Genomic DNA, 17,760 nt, shown 5'->3' on the forward strand with positions numbered 1-17,760 from the left:
ACCCACCCACCCGAATCTACCTCTCTGTGTATATATAATTGCCAACTTGCCTCTGCAAATTATTCCAACACACCCCAAAAAAAAAAAATTTCAAGACTAGCTTAGCTGAGTTCTCTGCTTGCTACTGCTTTGGGATGACAAAGGTATACCCAAACAGTGCCGCCACTGCCACTTCAACCGTCGCCGCCTTTGAGACTGATCAGAGGCTCAAGCTTTCCGAGTCGGTCCAGGGAAACCCGACAGTCCTGACGGTGTGGAAGAAGTCTTTGCTGTTGAACTGCAATGGGTTCACGGTGTTCGACTCCAACGGCAATTTGGTCTTTCGGGTTGACATCTACTTGGCCGGCCGTAAGGGCGAGATCGTCCTCATGGACGCCTCTGGCAAGCCTCTTCTCACCATCCGTCGCAAGGTATATAATAATGATAAATTTGCATTCTCTACTAGATTTATCATTATTTTTATTTTGTTTTGTTTTGGGTCGGATATATAGTGTGGTTGCTAATGTATATACACGTGTAAACACATCAGCGGCTGAGCTTGGGGGACAATTGGGTGGTGTACGACGGAGAAACCAAGGAGAATCCGCGGTTCAGCGTGAGGAAGCCGGTGAACATACTCAACAACAAGTGCTTGGCGCACGTGAGCTCAGCCAACAATGGCAAAGCTGCTGCACGTGATCATAAAGAACTGTATCAGATAGAGGGCTCGTACGCGCAACGGAGCTGCGCGGTGTACGACAACAAGCGGAGGAGGGTGGCGGAGATCAAGCGGAAGGAGGCGGCGGTGGGCGGAGTCGCCTTGGGAGTCGACGTCTTCCGCCTCATCGTGCAGCCTGATATTGACACGTCGGTCGCCATGGCCCTCGTCATCCTTCTCGACCAGATGTTCGGATCTTCGTCGTCTTCTCGCCGTTAGATTTGATTTTGCTTTCGTCATCATCGTTGACCACCTTTTTCCCCCTGGTGGCCATGGACTCACATCACCTCCTGTTAAATTCTCAGTCTCAAACATTTCTCATGATCTTTTTTTTTTTTTTTTTTCGGGTCTGACATCTCGTTGTCTCTTCATGAGTCTTCCCCACGTACGCTTCTGTTTTTTTTTTTTTTTTTTTTCTTCCTCCTTTTTTTCGGGAAAAATCAATGAAGCTTGGTTTTTTCCTTTTATATAAAAAACCAAGCTTCAAAGTGGGGATGTATATATTGTTTAAAATTGAGAAAAAAAGAACAAACTTTTTTCTTTTTATTTTCTTCTGATCTCATATCCTCAGTTCCAGTGAGGTATCGCGTTAAATTCCCGTTAATTTTATGTAAGTTTTTTTATCTTTAATCATTTCAGTCGAAACACTTTGTGTATGGAAAGTTTATTTAATAAATTAGTTGTTTTTACTGGAATTTTGTTACTCTTTTAAATATTTTTGGATGCTCCTTTTAATATGATCAGGTTGGTTCTGAACTTCGATCTGATGCATTAATGGATTGTTGTATATATCTATAAAACTATAATGGAAATATCAAAGATGTAGTGGACATAATTCAATATGATTTTAACCGATCTATTGGACATTCTAAGCGAATCAATTATTGTGAAAAACTAAACAAAAATTCAATCAGATCGATCCAGTAGGGAAAGAAAACAAAATCAGTCTCAGAAAAAAAAAAACAAATAAATAGAACTTTACTTATAACATTAAATATGTTCACATTCTTAATTTAATTATATACAAAATTGTATATTGTGCAAAAAAAAAATTATATATATTCAAAATTGTATAAAATCCAAATTACAATAGAATAATTTTGTAATCAGTCACATTTTGAATTGGTGGGGAATCAATGTCAAAACTAGCTAAGATACAGTTTTGAGATTAAAAGATATACGAGATTGAAAAACAATATTATAGAAATTGTTGATACAAAATAATATGTAAATTGTTTGTCAGCTTTGAGGAGGGATAATTTTGAGTAAAAATGAATTACAATTTAAATTTATACGATTTATTGATTTTAACAGTTTCAAATTTAATCTAATAGTGATTATACATTGCCCATCTCAGTTGCTCAAATTTTGTTCCCAATCATTTGAGTAACTTTAAAGAATTACCTACACCAAAGATCAAAGTTCAAACCTAACTCATCCTCCCCATTTGACTTCCTTTGAAGTAAAATAAAAGAATCAGCTACACCGACACCATGTATGTTGAAAATGAACTCATGCATATGCCTACTCTTAACCACTTCAACAATTGAGAAAAAAATATGTCTCAGTGCCTCACAATAGTGCAAAGAGTCGATGCGTAACACACAATCGATAGTGGCTTGCGAATCCCTAGCTCTCAATTTAGATTATTCAAGCAACAATCACCCAATTAAAATAAACATTCTCTGAGAGCTTTGGCCTCTAGTACTAGTAGGCATCGAAGCAGAACCAAAAGGGCAAGTAGTTGCAAGAACATGCATGCATACCATAAGAATTACAAATGATGTCAATGAAACTCAAAACCATCCAAGGCTACTATCTCACATGGCATCGAAAATGAGGCCAACAAAGAACAAACACCTCTTCAATGGGCCTAAAATGAGGGACATCCTGTCAAAGAAGAGCCCAAAGTTGGTCATATCAATCCAGAAAAGGCCCAGAAAATTTTGAAGCAGTTATGCACCCAGAATGCAAAGACCAATTATATAAGATTTGAGCTTGATAAAAAATGAAGAGATGGGCTTAGGGCCCGGCCCACATTAATTTTGTTGGATAGATGGGCTCCAGTCCCTAAACTTGTTGGGTCAGTTGTTACTTTTGCAGTTTTGCTGCATAAGCCACTCCTAGGCCTAGGCGACCTCAGTTGCATCAATTTTCCTCTCTTTTTTTTTTTTTTTTTTTTTTTGTTGGTATGCTTTTCACATCATGATGAATTATTGAACTTATTTTTATTTTCATTGTTTAAAGAATTTTGAAATGAGAACATCAGATGCATGCATGCCCTTAAGGTCAAAGCATTGATAATATGAGCCATTGTTTAACCTATTAAAAAAATTAATAAAGGGAGTTAAATTATGTTTCTGACTTTCTGTTTTTCCAAAAAAATTGCTTTTGGAGTTGTGGTCAGCTATTTAACTTATCATTTATTAGTGGTTAAAAATAATAAACCTATCATTTATCAAATATCAACCCAACGCAGGCTCTTATTAAAGAATACAATATGCACGCGTGCCCTTTTTTAGTTCTTGACTCATTTACTAAAATATTATACCAAAAGCTTTTTTGCACAAATACCCCCCAAACTATAGGGGTGTGCGGAAATACCTTCCAACAAAATAATTTTTACAAATTGTCATTTAATCTTACCTATATGTGACAATGTCTCATTTGTTGTCACATTTCATCCATTCACCCGTTAAAATTAAGGATATCTTTGTCAGTTCACGTCGTAAAACATATAAAAATTTGAAAACACAAAAATGATCCTAAATACATAGAGGGAATGAGGGAAATAGGGGGAGAGGGGAGGCTGGTGGCTGCGTATTTGTGCAGGAAAGAGGAGCCGTCGGTGGTGCAATTGGCGACTGGGTGGGAGGTTTTTTTTTTTGGTATTTTTAATTTTTAAATTTTTTAAAATTATATTTACTTAAAAAATTTATTTAAAAACAATTAGTTTTTTTAAAAAATTTTATTCATAGACAAAATTGGAAGTTTGGAAAAAAAAATTGTGCTTTTAACGTAAAATTAGTACATAAATGGTACATTGTCACATATAAGTAAGATTAGATGACAATTTGTAAAAATTATTTTGTTGTATAGTATTTCCGCACAACCCCTATAGTTTGGGGGGGGGGGGGGTATTTGTGCAAAAAAGACTATACAAAATGAGAAAAACGACCTCAATTATATAAACAATATTTGTGAATTAGCTTAGGTGATCCATCAAGTTATTGAGTCAAGTGAAGAAGCACAACAACATTATTTTTTTGGCCAAGAAGCACAACAGCATGAATAACGCAAAAAAGGGTCAATTCTATATACAAAATTTCAGGGGACTTGAAGAAATTATAATTATTTTATTTTTTCAGTAGTGAATAGGATTTAGAGAGTGAAGAAAGAGCATATTTGGAATATTCGTTTTGTGCAACCAAATTATTGAAACCAACTTTCTCCAAGCAGCGCCAAGGCCAAAAAGGTAGGTAGAGTCGCCGCTTTGCAATATTTTTCGTGAAAGACATCACGTGCATTAGCACGCCGTTGGTTTTGACGTCACGTGGTTTTTGCTTTGTCAAAGATCGCGGGATCTCAACCCCTAGACGCCACCAGTAAGGTTCTGATTGCAGGGGCGCACATTATAACCCCTAGTCCGAAAAACACCGAATCCATAGATCTGTGCGGTAGTCAAGTCCGTAGTGCTTTGTCCCCACGCCAAGTGGGTGCCCTAAAAGGTAAATATCTACAAATCTACCGACTCAGATTTCCTGTAGCAAAAATAAATAAATGAACGGTCAGATTTGCTTTAAGAGGTAGTTTAGTTTGGTTTGGATTATATATAGAGCGGGCGTTGGAGTCTTCTGGTTCCTGTCTTGCTTTTCTCACTCTCTCGATTCGAAGAACTTCGACGGTTCCGTTTCACTCTCGCACAACACTTCGGACCCGTGAGGTGCGTTTGTGTTCTGGCTCCGATATTTTCATGCCGATATTTATTCTCCTTCTGTTTTTTTACGGATTTTGTTTGTGTTATTATTAGTGTGAGACTACCTGAGCGTGATTAGCTCGTCTTATTAAATTGGTGTGTTTGTATGTGTAGATTTTGTGTTTGAGAAAATGGGGACCTCAGGATTCTCATGGAAATTGCCGGATCACCCAAAGCTTCCAAAGGGGAAGACCATCGGGTTGATCGTTTTGGATGGGTGGGGCGAAGCTAATCCCGACGAGTACAACTGTATCCATGTCGCCGAGACCCCCACCATGGATTCCCTCAAGAAGGTATAGATAGCCAAGATCGGTTGATTGCTTCAGATCTGAGTTTTCGAATTTCGATGTATTCGAATGGAAGGATTAGATTGATTCAAATTGAGTGTGTGCATGTTTTGTTTTTGATAGGGTGCTCCTGAGAAATGGAGGTTGGTCAGAGCTCATGGAACTGCCGTAGGCCTCCCATCGGAGGATGATATGGGCAATAGTGAAGTCGGTCACAATGCTCTCGGTGCTGGACGTATTTTCGCTCAGGGGTAAGTTTCTAACTCTGTTCTATGTGTTTAATTTTGATTTTTTGTGTTTTTGGGTTTGTTGTCGTTGTGGTTATGTTATACTAATGATTCAACGTATCGTATTGGTTGTGAGTGGTCACAAAATAACTGTAGTCGTTTTTGAATGGATCTAGTGCAAAGCTTGTCGACCTTGCTCTTGCCTCTGGGAGAATTTTTGAAGGGGAAGGCTTTAACTACGTTAAGGAATCTTTTGCAAATGGTGGAACATTGCATCTCATTGGGTTGTTGAGTGACGGTGGAGTCCATTCTCGGCTCGATCAAGTGCAAGTGAGTTGCTGCTTTTGCCATTGTCTGGATTCAATTTTCACCATTTAAATTTCCTATTTTGTTTTCTAATTTTTGTTTATCTCTGTGGTCTAGTTGTTGCTCAAAGGAGCTAGTGAGCACGGTGCTAAGAGAATCCGCCTTCATGTTCTTACCGATGGTCGTGATGTTCTGGATGGTTCGAGTGTGGGATTTGCAGAAACACTGGAAAATGACCTTGCAAAATTACGTGAGAAGGGTGTGGATGCTCAGATTGCGTCTGGTGGAGGTCGCATGTACGTCACTATGGATCGTTATGAGGTATGAAATAGAATGCACTCTTATAAGTATTTCTACATGTATGATTGAGTCCATTACACTTGTATATTACACTTAACTTGTTTGTTTAGGGTGTATTTCTCTTTACTAAAATGTTTACTCTTATAGCAGGATAAATCTTTATTTCGTAGGTCAGAATATGAATAATCTCTATAAATGAAGTGTTTTCTATCTCATGCTCCGCATCCCGGTGCTTAAATAATGAAGTCCTGTTTTTTATATTTATAAAATGGGGTTATTACTGTTGCTTTGTACTTGTTGCTTTTATGTGTGTTCCCATGATTTTCATGGTTTTTCAGTGAAATCTCAGTATGTAGTTCCCTTGATTTAGGTTAAGCTTGTTCTCAGTTCATGCCAAGAGTCAAGATGGTCTATCCATCATTAGGGTTGAAAAACTTTTCTGAATTCTTGCTTTGGGACAAAATGAATAATATTTAAGATTGGGATGGAGAATAATGGATAGACGTAATGAGCTTCTCTGGTAGCTAATATGCTATTTTTATTCCTCGATGGTGGCATATAGCTGAAGCATTCAGTGCAGCCACCATTTTTTTAGTCACAGAAGCACCTGGATCAGAATGCCAGGTCAGCATGGTCGGCCAGATAAACATGTTGGCCACCCTTCCCGCATCCTGTGGATCATCTTATTTGACCCTTTGCATTCTAACATTCATAATCAAATATGTCAATGTGATATGGATTATTGTGTATTTTGCAGAACGACTGGAGTGTTGTAAAACGAGGATGGGATGCCCAAGTTCTTGGTGAAGCCCCCTTCAAATTTAAGAATGCTGTTGAAGCTATCAAGACATTGAGGCAGGAACCAAAAGCCAATGACCAGTATCTACCTCCTTTTGTTATTGTTGACGACAATGGAAAGCCTGTGGGCCCAATAGTGGATGGTGATGCTGTTGTTACATTCAACTTCCGAGCAGATCGTATGACTATGCTTGCCAAGGCACTTGAGTATGAAGATTTTGACAAATTTGATCGAGTTCGATTTCCTAAAATCCGTTATGCTGGAATGCTTCAGTATGATGGTGAGCTGAAGCTTCCAAGCAAGTACCTCGTTTCTCCTCCAGAGATAGAGAGAACATCCGGTGAATATCTAACGCATAATGGTGTTCGTACTTTTGCCTGCAGGTGAGCTTTTATTACCAAGTTAATTATCTGTCATGCTCTAGAATTTTTTTTATTTTTTTTCTCTGAATCATTATGAATCTATTCTAGGATCTTTTGTTCGTCTCGTGTAAAGGTGTCTGTCTTTTGGGTCAGGGAAATTCAGATATGGGAAGGAAGAGGCAAACCAATATGTGTTTCCATGTGTTTATCAAATTTTGGTTTCAAACTTGTTTTTAACTCTATACCAAATGTGGGGCTGCTGGGGAGAGTAATTGATTTTGATCAATTTGCCCCTAATAGAACTTTTTCTCTTCCTGTTGAATACAATGCTTCCTATTCATATGACCTTTTTTTTTTTCCTTCCACTCTTTGCAACACAGTGAGACTGTTAAATTCGGTCATGTCACTTTCTTCTGGAATGGGAATCGCTCTGGGTATTTTAACCCTCAGATGGAGGAATATGTGGAAATTCCAAGTGATAGTGGAATCTCATTCAACGCCCAGCCAAAGATGAAGGCATTGGAGATTGGTGAAAAGGCAAGGGATGCTATCCTTAGTAAGAAGTTTGATCAGGTAATATATAAACTTATTGTGTGAGATATTTAAGAATTTATCTCAGATAGAATAGCCCAGTAAAAATATCTGATTTGAACAAATATGTATTTTTGTATTCTCTTTAGGTACGTGTTAACCTACCAAATGGGGACATGGTGGGGCATACGGGTGACATTGAGGCCACAGTTGTTGCATGCAAGGCTGCTGATCAAGCTGTCAAGGTATGGTGGCTATAGCTGTTGTAAGAGTTTAAAGTATTTCTCTTTGAAGTTAAATTTGAACAAAAAAATTAATTCCTCTTTCAAATAAGTATACTAGATCTGATGGTTTGTATTTAAATCAAGTTTAAAAAAAATTAAAGGGCCTGTATTCCCCAAGATGTTTACTGGTACAAGCTGGTGATTGTTGTAAGGAGTCTCTTGAATGCTGTCTTGTCTTGCCTTGTCCCACCTCTGACTGGTTTCAAAGTGTTTCACATCTTCTAACTGTACTTACTATTTTCTGATTGCAGATGATTCTTGATGCAATAGAGCAAGTGGGTGGAATTTATGTTGTTACTGCAGATCATGGTAACGCTGAGGATATGGTAAAGAGAAATAAGACTGGGAAACCTCAGCTTGACAAGGAGGGCAAGATTCAGATTCTCACTTCCCACACTCTTCAACCAGTAAGTGCCCTGAAATCCTTTTTTGAAAATTTATAACAAATGAGTAGGCGCAGTAGATTATCATAACCGTTATAATATCCTTTGGTGGATTCGATCAGTTAATATCATTAAATAGAAGGCTGTTGACGTCACAGGTTCTGATTTAATTTAATTTAATTTAATTTAATTTTTTTTTTTAAGGTTCCAATTGCAATTGGAGGTCCTGGACTGGCACCGGGTGTTCGGTTCCGCAAGGATGTTCCTAATGGTGGGCTGGCCAATGTTGCTGCAACTGTGATGAATCTGCATGGATTTCAGGCTCCCAGCGACTATGAGACAACCCTGATTGAAGTTGTTGATAACTAGGCAGGCAACATAGAGAGAAAAAGAACTGTTTTCACTCTAGTAGTATTTCCTAAATTTTGACTTAGGTTACAATGCCATGCGAAGAGGCTGTCGATTACGGTTGCTGTTTTGTTTAATAAGTTCAAACATTGTATGCTCACAGCACCTGCTGTGCGTACGGTAATTAGATCACTGTCTCTGGAGAATGACAGAACAGGAAAAGATGTAATTGGATTTTTACTTCTTTTCTGCTTTATCACAACGTTTTTATATTGTCCCGAATGTCTCAGTTTATAAAGAACAATGTTTCTTGGATTGAAGCTACATATGTGTGATTAAATAATTTGTCATCCTTGGTCTTCTACAGTTTTGGCGATTGCTCAATGCTCAGTCATTCGGCCTTTTTGATTGTCTATTTCTTATTTAACATAAATATTAGAGATGGATTAAATTTTTTGGTTTTTTTCAATTTTAGTCCCTGAACTTTGGGCCTTGTCCCAAGTACTTAAACTATAATTTGTTTTAATTTTATACTTAAAATTTTATTTTGTTTCAATTTGGTGTACAATGTGACTTTTGTTAAAAAATGTTAACAAAATTTGGTCACGTGTAACTCTGATATCTAGGGTTAATTTGGCCTATTCACGTTTAGGTATCTAGTTAGGACAAAGGACAAGATTAAAGTTAGGTACCAAAATTAAAAAATACTCTAAATTTTTTTCGAACTTTCTAATTATAGTAACCACGTTATAGGTGATGTGAATCATGTGACAGTGTGACACTAACAAGGAAGATGCTATATTGCTATTTCTCTTCAACATTTTTTCCAACTATTCTTCCCTAATGTATATAGAATTCATACACCGGACTCTATAAGAAAATAAATAAAAAATTTAAAAAGAAAATGATAAACTATGTTGAATCAAATGATGACACATTTGTTGAGATGAGAAAAAGTATCGGAATAAATAACATTTTTTTTTTGAGTAATAAATAAGGTTTGGAGTAGGGTTAAATAGGAATAAGAGTAATGCAATATATATTAAAACAAGTTGCAAAATTGAGATCAAAATTTTGGATCTTAATTTATATAACAAATATTCCATTTAAGAATTTTTCCCACCATTCTAAACTTTATTTATTTATAGTAATTAAGATATTGCGGTTTTATTGTTGACATGATATATTATTTAGTGATTAAATTTGGTGAGATATGACATAACAAATAAAAATATAGAAAATTAGGATTAAATACCAAATCTCAATAATTTTTTGATATAACATAAAGACCATATAATATTTCAATTGAACTACCAAATTTAAATGTAGTTTTTTAGATTAGGTCACAAATATGTTGGCTCATTTGATTTGAACCTTTTCCATTTGACATTTTTATCATTTGGCCCACATATGATGAGTGTTAGTTAAAACTTATAAGGTTTTGACAAAATTGCCCTTAAAGCTTTTATATTATCTTCAAAATTTGCTAATGTAGTCTCAACTTCACATTTAGTTGTGACTATACGATACTCACAACTTCAAATTTAGTTGTAACTGAACGACAGTCACATCTAAGTTGTGACTTAATTGAATTTTTTTTAGAGAAATTATATTACAATATAGTATAACTAGAGGTCAAAACGATACTTTTACTCAAAATAATATATAGTATAGTGGTGTGAGTTGTCTTTTTCAATTTACCAAGACAGTCACAGTTAAATTGTGACTGAATTGATTTTTTTTTAATACAATATAGTATAAATTAATGTAATATTTGTGATGTAATATTATTTTTATTTTTTTATTATAGTGGCATGTAATGTAATATTTGTAAATTTTAATACATTTTACTTTTTTAATTTGTTTGACTTTTCAATTAGTACCTAATCTAAAATGCTATTTAATTTTGATATCTAAACTAAAAAGTTATTGAAATTTAGTAGTTAAAATCAATGAACTTTAAAAAATAATGGACAAAATTCCGATATGCATATGTAACCTAGTTTCATTATAAAAATATTGACAGCAAGCCGTGCAACAATAAATAGATAGCATAAATTTGATTGAGAAAGTGGACTAGTATCTTTCTTTTTGTTAAGTAATTTTTCAGTGTGACAATAATATCATCACCTGATAATTATATTTGTTAATATTATATTTTAAAAACATAAACTTATCTACCACCTATATTATAATTCTAAGTATATTATAATACTTGAATTAGTAACTTGTGGTGATATCAATCATATCACCGAATAACAGCTCTGTGAATTGTGATTTTATAAAAAGGAAGCAAATATAAAGGGAAACCAAAAAGGGGCAGGGCCGCAGGAGGAGGAGAGCAAGTGAATTCAAATTTGGGAAATGAATGTAAGCGCAGGACACGTGCTACTCTCTCCGTTCCGTTCCGTTGGAGTCCACCATGGACGCTCCCTCCGCCTTCTCTTATAAATTTAAAAATCCAACCATTCATGAGAGAGAGAGAGAGAGTGAGAACGGTTGGACCCAGACGAAGAGAAGAAGAGGGAGATTGCAGAAATTCAAATTTCTAGGGTTTTCAGAGATCAAGAAAAGAAAAAAATGGAGAAGTACGAGAAGCTCGAGAAGGTCGGAGAAGGCACGTACGGGAAAGTCTACAAGGCCAAGGACAAGGCCACCGGCCAGTTGGTGGCACTGAAGAAGACTCGCCTCGAGATGGACGAAGAAGGCGTCCCTCCCACCGCTCTGCGCGAGGTCTCGCTCCTCCAGATGCTCTCGCAGTCGATCTACGTCGTCCGCCTCATCTGCGTCGAACACGTGGACAACAAGAAGGACGGCAAGCCCGTCCTCTACCTCGTCTTCGAGTACCTGGACACCGACCTGAAGAAGTTCATCGATTCCCACCGCAAGGGTCCGAATCCGAGGCAGTTGCCCCAGGAGATGGTCCAGAGCTTCCTCTTCCAACTCTTGAAGGGCGTCGCTCACTGTCACTCCCATGGCGTCCTCCACCGCGACCTCAAGCCACAGAATCTGCTTCTCGACAAGGAGAGGATGATTCTCAAGATCGCCGATCTCGGCCTCGGCCGCGCCTTCACGGTGCCTCTCAAGAGTTACACACACGAGATTGTTACTCTCTGGTATAGAGCGCCGGAGGTTCTGCTCGGTTCCAGTCACTACTCCACCGCCGTCGACATGTGGTCCGTCGGATGCATCTTCGGTAATTGATGCTTTCTTTGATTTCATGTGGATTTGAATATTTGATGCTTAAATTAATTAATTAATTTATTCGATTGTTGAATTGCAGCCGAGATGGCAAGGAGGCAGGCTTTGTTCCCTGGAGATTCTGAGTTCCAGCAATTGCTTCACATTTTCAGGTGTTTGTTTTATTCTACCACTCAATTTCACGTTTAGATTTTTCATTTCTGGGATTGTCAAAAAAGAAAAGCCAAGTCTTACTTACTAGTTCTACTTTGGTGCGCGGTGTGCAGGATACTAGGAACACCGACGGACAAGCAGTGGCCAGGAGTGACTTCTCTGCGGGATTGGCATGTCTATCCACAGTGGGAACCTCAAAACTTGCAACGCCTTGTTCCTAATTTGAATGCGGAAGGAATTGACCTTTTAACTGTAAGTGTTCTTTAACTGCTCAAAGCTGTAATTAACTTGTCATTTCACTTGTATAAGTGTGTTAGAGAAAACGTAACCAATGAAGGGTTGCATTATTCAACACTTCTCAATACTGTTTTGCTTAAGATTCATACATGCCATTTAGTCATTGAGTATGCGGCATCATTACACACAATGGAGACAATGCATATCCATAAAGTATGTCTATTTATTCAACGAAGTAGTTCACTTGTTTGCCAAATTCCAGGTGGGATTCAGTTTGATGATATATTTATCCTGCTCCCCACTAAATATCTCTTAGTTCTGCTATTTCTTTGTCTATGTATTCATCATTAAGGTTTTTGTAATTCCAAATCTCTGTTTTGTTTTCAAGTAAATTACGGTTTCCAAAGATATTTTCATTCTCAATTTTGGTTAGAATCCGTGGAGTTTGAATCTACTTGTAGCTCCGTTGCGTGATTTAGTCTGTGGTCTGCTACATGAATGTTAAGTGGACTTTGTTGTGTGATTGGTAGTCTGGTCCAGACGCTACATGAGTGTTAAGTGGACTTTTTTATAGCTGAATTGATGCCTTAATTTTCATGTTTTGTATTTGATGAATAATTGACCGAGTCAGTTATATGGGATGGTATCATACCATATCTACACTTTCTCATCCTTCATGGATTAAAGTAAATATTTTAAGTTAGACTAGAAAAGTAATACAATTGGCCTTGCTGCATATTGTTGAGTGCCTGAGAGTGCAAACTACCTTCACAGGCTTATGATTTGGTTTGGAAAGCAGAATCATTACAATATTGTCATGCTAATGAATTGACATGAATTGGTTAATGTTTTGATTTTGTTAGAAAAGGTGTAGTCACTTGATATTGGACTGTTGCTGGCTGTTTTAAGATTAGTTCTAATTGTCTTTTTATTTCACAAATATGCTACTGAGTCTAATAGTGTCTTGCTCTTGGAAAATGCAGAAAATGCTTAAATATGATCCGGCCGAGAGAATCTCAGCGAAAGCAGCACTGGACCATCCCTACTTTGACAGCATCGACAGGTCTCAGTACTGAAGCTTTGTGAAGTGTCTTTCTCCTTGAAGGAATATTGCATTTGCTGGGAAATTGCCTTTCTATGATGAATTTAGAGCTGCCTTTTTTCAACGGTTGTTTGGTGAAGTCAGCTGTCATCATCTTGGTGATTTGAATATATGCTATGTTGTTTGCAACTTGTATATGACAATACGTTCATCCTTGTTGTTAGCAAACTTGTGTTTCGAAGTATTTTTATTATTTGAGTAAATGCGAATCAGTAAAATTGTGACCTTGGGTGATGACTGGTTAATGAGACTATGAAAATGAAAATCATAGCGAGAAGATATAATTATATAAAGAAGGAAAAAGAGAAGGGATTTTGTATTTTTTATGTCATAAATATGCTAATGCTTGTTGAATTTTGTAACCATGTGATTTGATTTTGACCTTTGAAATTAATTGCTAGTGTGAAATAAATAATTAAAAATAATGAGTGACGAAAAGGTAATACATGGTTGGTTAAGGGTTCTTTATGTTCTATGGACAAAGTAAAAAACCCCTATACAAATTCTCATAACCAGATTGACTACTCTCTTCTTCACTCTAGTAAGTTCGTTCTGGTCTATGACTGATGATCATTTTTATCACTGTTATCATAGACATCATTTATAGCATAATTATCCCTTTTTGGGTGGAACAACCCATGTAAGTAGGGGAAAGAGTGGGGTGCTTATTTCTTCTTCTAATTAGTTGGTAAACGTTTGAACCTCGCCATCACAACCAAAGAAAAAGGTTTATGTCACCCAACTCACACACCCAAAAAAGAAGTTAGCCATCCTCTGACCTCTGACTTCACAAATAAATATATAAAGATATAAAAAAAACCCACCAAATATAACTCCCTCCTGCGATTCTTTTGCAGTCTCTCTCTTCCTATTCTTCGTTCTTTGATCTTTCTCTCTTTGATCATTTTGATCATATTCTGTGTTTTTCTTTTTATTTCTTTTCTTAGATATAGCATTGATCACAAAACAAATAGAAAAAGAAGATAGGAATTGAATATAGGAATTAGATGGAAGGACTGGATGCGCTGATACAGAGACTGCTGGAAGGAAGGACCAACAGGGGCAAAAGGATTCCGCTAATAGAAGCCGAAGTCCGCAACCTTTGTAGCACTGCCAAAGAAATCTTTCTCAAGCAGCCTACTCTTCTTGAATTGCAAGCTCCCATCAACGTTTGTGGTATGTATTTCTACGCTTTCTCTCATTTTTTTTTTCTTTTTGTGTAACCTTATTATGATTCCAGCTATAGAACTAGTTGTAAAAACAAAAGGATCTCCTTGTTTCTGATACCCATTTGTCCAAAATTCCATAAATTGCTTCCAAATCTATGTATTCCTTTATTGTAACAATTGTGAGTCTCAATCGATGCATAAGCATAAGAGAATAGGTTTTGTCCAAATTAGGTTGGGAAATTGAACATTCCATATGTTTACTGGAATTGAGTGGCTAAATTTGTGAATCTAGTTGCACTATTTGTTTGTTGTTGGTCTAGTAAATGGAACCACACCTCACAAAGCAATTTCCAGCCTTGAAATGACATTATGATTCAAAGAAAACAGAGAATGATTATCATGTTATGGCCATTTCTTCTATGTTCTATGTTGTGGAATCAATGAGATGGTATTATTTGGGGTGTGCAGGTGATATACACGGTCAATATCCAGATCTCTTGAGAGTGTTCGAGTATGGTGGGTTTCCACCAGATGCCAACTACTTATTCCTTGGAGACTATGTGGACAGAGGAAAACAAAGCATAGAGACCATATGCCTTCTCCTTGCATACAAAGTCAAGTTCCCTGATAACTTCTTCCTCCTCCGAGGCAACCACGAGTGTGCTTCCATCAACCGAATATATGGATTTTATGATGAGTGTAAACGTCGCTTCAGCGTCCGGCTATGGAAGACCTTTACTGACTGCTTTAATTGTTTGCCTGTCGCTGCAGTCATCGATGACAAGATCTTCTGCATGCATGGTGGTCTTTCTCCTGAATTGGAAAAAATGGATCAGCTCAGAGCTATAGAAAGGCCGATTGATGTCCCGGACCAAGGGCTCTTGTGTGACCTTCTTTGGTCAGATCCAGACAAACACAATAAAGGGTGGGGTGAGAATGATAGGGGTGTTTCTTATACTTTTGGGGCAGATAAGGTGGCTGAGTTCTTGATGAAACATGATATGGATCTCATATGCCGGGCTCACCAGGTCTTTATCTTTTAAATTACCATTGTTTTTTTTTTTTTTTCTTGTAAAGTTTCAGACCTTCTTTTCTAATGAGTAATGCTACATGTACCACATTTACTATCAACATCCCTCACAGAAATAAGATTGTTGTGAGAGATGTGGTAAGCAATGCGATCACATCTTTCATGGATATTTAGCATATGGGAAAAAAATACCATTTACTATGTGATTTTAGAAGATTTTTGTACATCATCTTCGATTAGTCGTTAGGCTAATCAGTGTTGTCTCTCCCTGGTTGACAGGTTGTTGAAGATGGTTACGAATTCTTTGCAGACAGGCAACTGGTTACCGTATTCTCTGCGCCAAACTACTGTGGAGAGTTCAACAATGCGGGTGCCTTGATGAGGGTGGATGGAAGTTTGCTCTGCTCATTTCAGGTAGTCAAGCCCTGGAGAGGGAAAGCTCTACAGCTAGAATAATTCTAAAGAAATGGTGGGTAAGGAGTTGAGATTTAAAGAAGGGAGAACAAGTACATGATACATGATATGGTGGAAAGGAATGCAAATTTGTATGCCAAGTACTTCACATTTCTTTTGTTTAAAGTCAGCATCATATGCCATTGTTTTCTCCAGTTGCATATAATTCGTGTAAGCAAGCATTAAAAAGTTGTTTCTGTATATAAACCCTCTTTCTGGTGCCTGCTTACTATATATATATATATATATATATATTTTTTTTTTTTTTTTCTTGATGTGGTTGATTTTCTATAACCCCAATTAATAATTCAGACATCCATGGGGGAAAAAGGGTTTCCATCTGCTCAACAATTACATTGCAATGGATTGTTAGACAATTATAAAAATTTAATAACTACTTACACATGAAGTTCGTTATATTATAAACTTGATACATATTATCATCAGTATGCACCAATTAAAATTCTAAATGAATGTTCCAACAACTTAATTCCACTAGCGGAAAACTGAAGCTTTGTGCTAGCTGTATATATGTTAATTCTCACTACTTCTCAGACAAAAATCAATTCCACCCATGCACTTACTAAGTTACTTATGCTTCTACCTTTGCTTCAATTCCAAACAGTCCAGTATATGCATGTGCTTCAATCAATATGCCATTCACCTGCTTTTGCTTCAACCAAATTTCCGAAATGTTTTAGGGAGATCATGCTTAAGGTATAACTGAACATCCTAGGGCACATGTCGAAATTGGTATGCTCACCCCTGAATTCTTTTGGAAATTTTACGTGTTTCATGGAACCACATCTTAGATCCAAACAGAGTGCCCGGCTCCTTATCATCAAGGATGATTTATTTACATGGTATTCTGTAAAAAACATACCATGCTCCCATTCACCACAATTCCCCAATCTTCCAATTAAAGGTATTAGTTTATCTATTTTGTAATCTAGTATCCACTCTTTCTTATCATGGTTTTTCAGCACCCATATCTCAATATATTTTTTTGAATAAGTATTCGCGATTGCCAAACATCCTCTCAGATTAAGCAAGTGAAGCGAACTACCCCAACTTGTACATGGTAAGTTGGGATGAGGAGTCCAACTGAACTCCTCCTTCTTGAAGTCGAAAGAAATTATATTGCTTCTTCCGGTATTATGGATTAAAGTCAACCAATGCATGTTTCCATATGCATATACATTCTTGCCACTTAAAGCTTCAGGAGGAGCTGAGCGTATCTCTCGCCATGAGCTTGTGCCCAATGCATAAACTTGAGCTGCAAGGAACGTGTCCGTTAAATCCCAAGAGACACCAACGATCTTATAGGTGTTGGTTATATCATCAAATCCCATACCATACCAGGTAAATGGTCTGGAATTTTGTCCAGAATGGTTTGGAATTGGGAGCCTTAGAACTTCTTTCCTAAGAGGATTGAATAAGAAGCATCGATCATCATGTTCAAAGAAACACAAGTTTCCAAAAACACATCCTACATCGTAATAGTATCCAGGCATATTAATTTTTGAGACCTTAATTGGATGTTTGCTTGTTGTGAAAGCGTTGCCATCATATTTGAGTGTTTGCAAGTCCATTGAGTATCCCTTCTTCTCAATATCAGTATCACATAGGCTACATAGCATAAGTTGAGGTACTTCAGCAGCAGCAAGTAAACGTGAGGTGTGCAGTGTTGCAAAAGAGAGGCAGTCAACCATGTTAGACAAGGTCTTAGAGACACATTGAATGCAACAAAGTGATTTTACCGGCAGTCTCAAAAGAATGTCGACCACGACTTCGATTGGTAGCTGCACCATCTTGTCGTTGTTGCAGTAGTACTGGCTCATTCTATTCATCATACTCATCATCTCCACCATTAGTTAGTGCTCCAACTACTCAATCAAACAAACTAACTATTACT

General features: G+C 37.1%; 5 protein-coding genes across 5 annotated transcripts; 4 read left to right on the forward strand and 1 right to left on the reverse strand.

The window, feature by feature from the left end:
- The first annotated feature begins 54 nt into the window (after positions 1–54).
- On the forward strand, positions 55–1,392 carry LOC147281250 (protein LURP-one-related 8-like). The gene is made up of 2 exons (XM_086247365.1): positions 55–410; positions 530–1,392. Exons 1-2 carry the CDS (start codon positions 135–137, stop codon positions 914–916), a joined length of 663 nt encoding a protein of 220 aa, XP_086103491.1. The 5' UTR covers positions 55–134; the 3' UTR covers positions 917–1,392.
- Positions 1,393–4,488: 3,096 nt separating this feature from the next.
- Positions 4,489–8,820, forward strand: LOC147281251 (2,3-bisphosphoglycerate-independent phosphoglycerate mutase). Its single transcript, XM_086247892.1, has 10 exons — positions 4,489–4,640; positions 4,788–4,966; positions 5,084–5,211; positions 5,364–5,517; positions 5,611–5,814; positions 6,551–6,975; positions 7,335–7,527; positions 7,635–7,730; positions 8,021–8,176; positions 8,357–8,820. The coding sequence occupies exons 2-10, from the start codon at positions 4,805–4,807 to the stop codon at positions 8,519–8,521; spliced, it is 1,683 nt and encodes a 560-aa protein (XP_086104018.1). The 5' UTR covers positions 4,489–4,640; positions 4,788–4,804; the 3' UTR covers positions 8,522–8,820.
- Positions 8,821–10,850: 2,030 nt separating this feature from the next.
- On the forward strand, positions 10,851–13,471 carry LOC147281252 (cell division control protein 2 homolog C). The gene is made up of 4 exons (XM_086246149.1): positions 10,851–11,696; positions 11,784–11,853; positions 11,968–12,106; positions 13,075–13,471. The coding sequence occupies exons 1-4, from the start codon at positions 11,081–11,083 to the stop codon at positions 13,165–13,167; spliced, it is 918 nt and encodes a 305-aa protein (XP_086102275.1). The 5' UTR covers positions 10,851–11,080; the 3' UTR covers positions 13,168–13,471.
- Positions 13,472–14,032: 561 nt separating this feature from the next.
- On the forward strand, positions 14,033–16,047 carry LOC147281253 (serine/threonine-protein phosphatase PP1-like). Its single transcript, XM_086246163.1, has 3 exons — positions 14,033–14,369; positions 14,831–15,390; positions 15,672–16,047. The coding sequence occupies exons 1-3, from the start codon at positions 14,201–14,203 to the stop codon at positions 15,846–15,848; spliced, it is 906 nt and encodes a 301-aa protein (XP_086102289.1). The 5' UTR covers positions 14,033–14,200; the 3' UTR covers positions 15,849–16,047.
- Positions 16,048–16,489: 442 nt separating this feature from the next.
- On the reverse strand, positions 16,490–17,716 carry LOC147281254 (F-box/kelch-repeat protein At3g23880-like). The gene has a single exon (XM_086246527.1). The coding sequence runs from the start codon at positions 17,714–17,716 to the stop codon at positions 16,490–16,492; it is 1,227 nt and encodes a 408-aa protein (XP_086102653.1).
- Positions 17,717–17,760: the final 44 nt, after the last annotated feature.

The sequence above is a fragment of the Dryas octopetala genome, chromosome 6 (assembly GCF_963921425.1).
Source record: "Dryas octopetala chromosome 6, drDryOcto1.1, whole genome shotgun sequence".
Taxonomy (NCBI): Eukaryota; Viridiplantae; Streptophyta; class Magnoliopsida; order Rosales; family Rosaceae; genus Dryas; species Dryas octopetala.

Excerpts from the sequence above, each read along its gene's own strand:
- LOC147281252 (XM_086246149.1), top strand. The coding sequence starts at position 11,081 with ATGGAGAAGTACGAGAAGCTCGAGAAGGTCGGAGAAGGCACGTACGGG. Across the intron at positions 11,697-11,783 it reads GTCCGTCGGATGCATCTTCG|CCGAGATGGCAAGGAGGCAG; the intron begins GTAATTGATGCT and ends GTTGAATTGCAG. Across the intron at positions 12,107-13,074 it reads AAGGAATTGACCTTTTAACT|AAAATGCTTAAATATGATCC; the intron begins GTAAGTGTTCTT and ends TGGAAAATGCAG.
- LOC147281251 (XM_086247892.1), top strand. The coding sequence starts at position 4,805 with ATGGGGACCTCAGGATTCTCATGGAAATTGCCGGATCACCCAAAGCTT. Across the intron at positions 5,212-5,363 it reads GGACGTATTTTCGCTCAGGG|TGCAAAGCTTGTCGACCTTG; the intron begins GTAAGTTTCTAA and ends GAATGGATCTAG. Across the intron at positions 7,731-8,020 it reads CTGCTGATCAAGCTGTCAAG|ATGATTCTTGATGCAATAGA; the intron begins GTATGGTGGCTA and ends TTCTGATTGCAG.
- LOC147281250 (XM_086247365.1), top strand. The coding sequence starts at position 135 with ATGACAAAGGTATACCCAAACAGTGCCGCCACTGCCACTTCAACCGTC. Across the intron at positions 411-529 it reads TTCTCACCATCCGTCGCAAG|CGGCTGAGCTTGGGGGACAA; the intron begins GTATATAATAAT and ends TAAACACATCAG.
- LOC147281253 (XM_086246163.1), top strand. The coding sequence starts at position 14,201 with ATGGAAGGACTGGATGCGCTGATACAGAGACTGCTGGAAGGAAGGACC. Across the intron at positions 14,370-14,830 it reads AGCTCCCATCAACGTTTGTG|GTGATATACACGGTCAATAT; the intron begins GTATGTATTTCT and ends TGGGGTGTGCAG. Across the intron at positions 15,391-15,671 it reads TCATATGCCGGGCTCACCAG|GTTGTTGAAGATGGTTACGA; the intron begins GTCTTTATCTTT and ends CCTGGTTGACAG.
- LOC147281254 (XM_086246527.1), bottom strand. The coding sequence starts at position 17,716 with ATGGTGGAGATGATGAGTATGATGAATAGAATGAGCCAGTACTACTGC.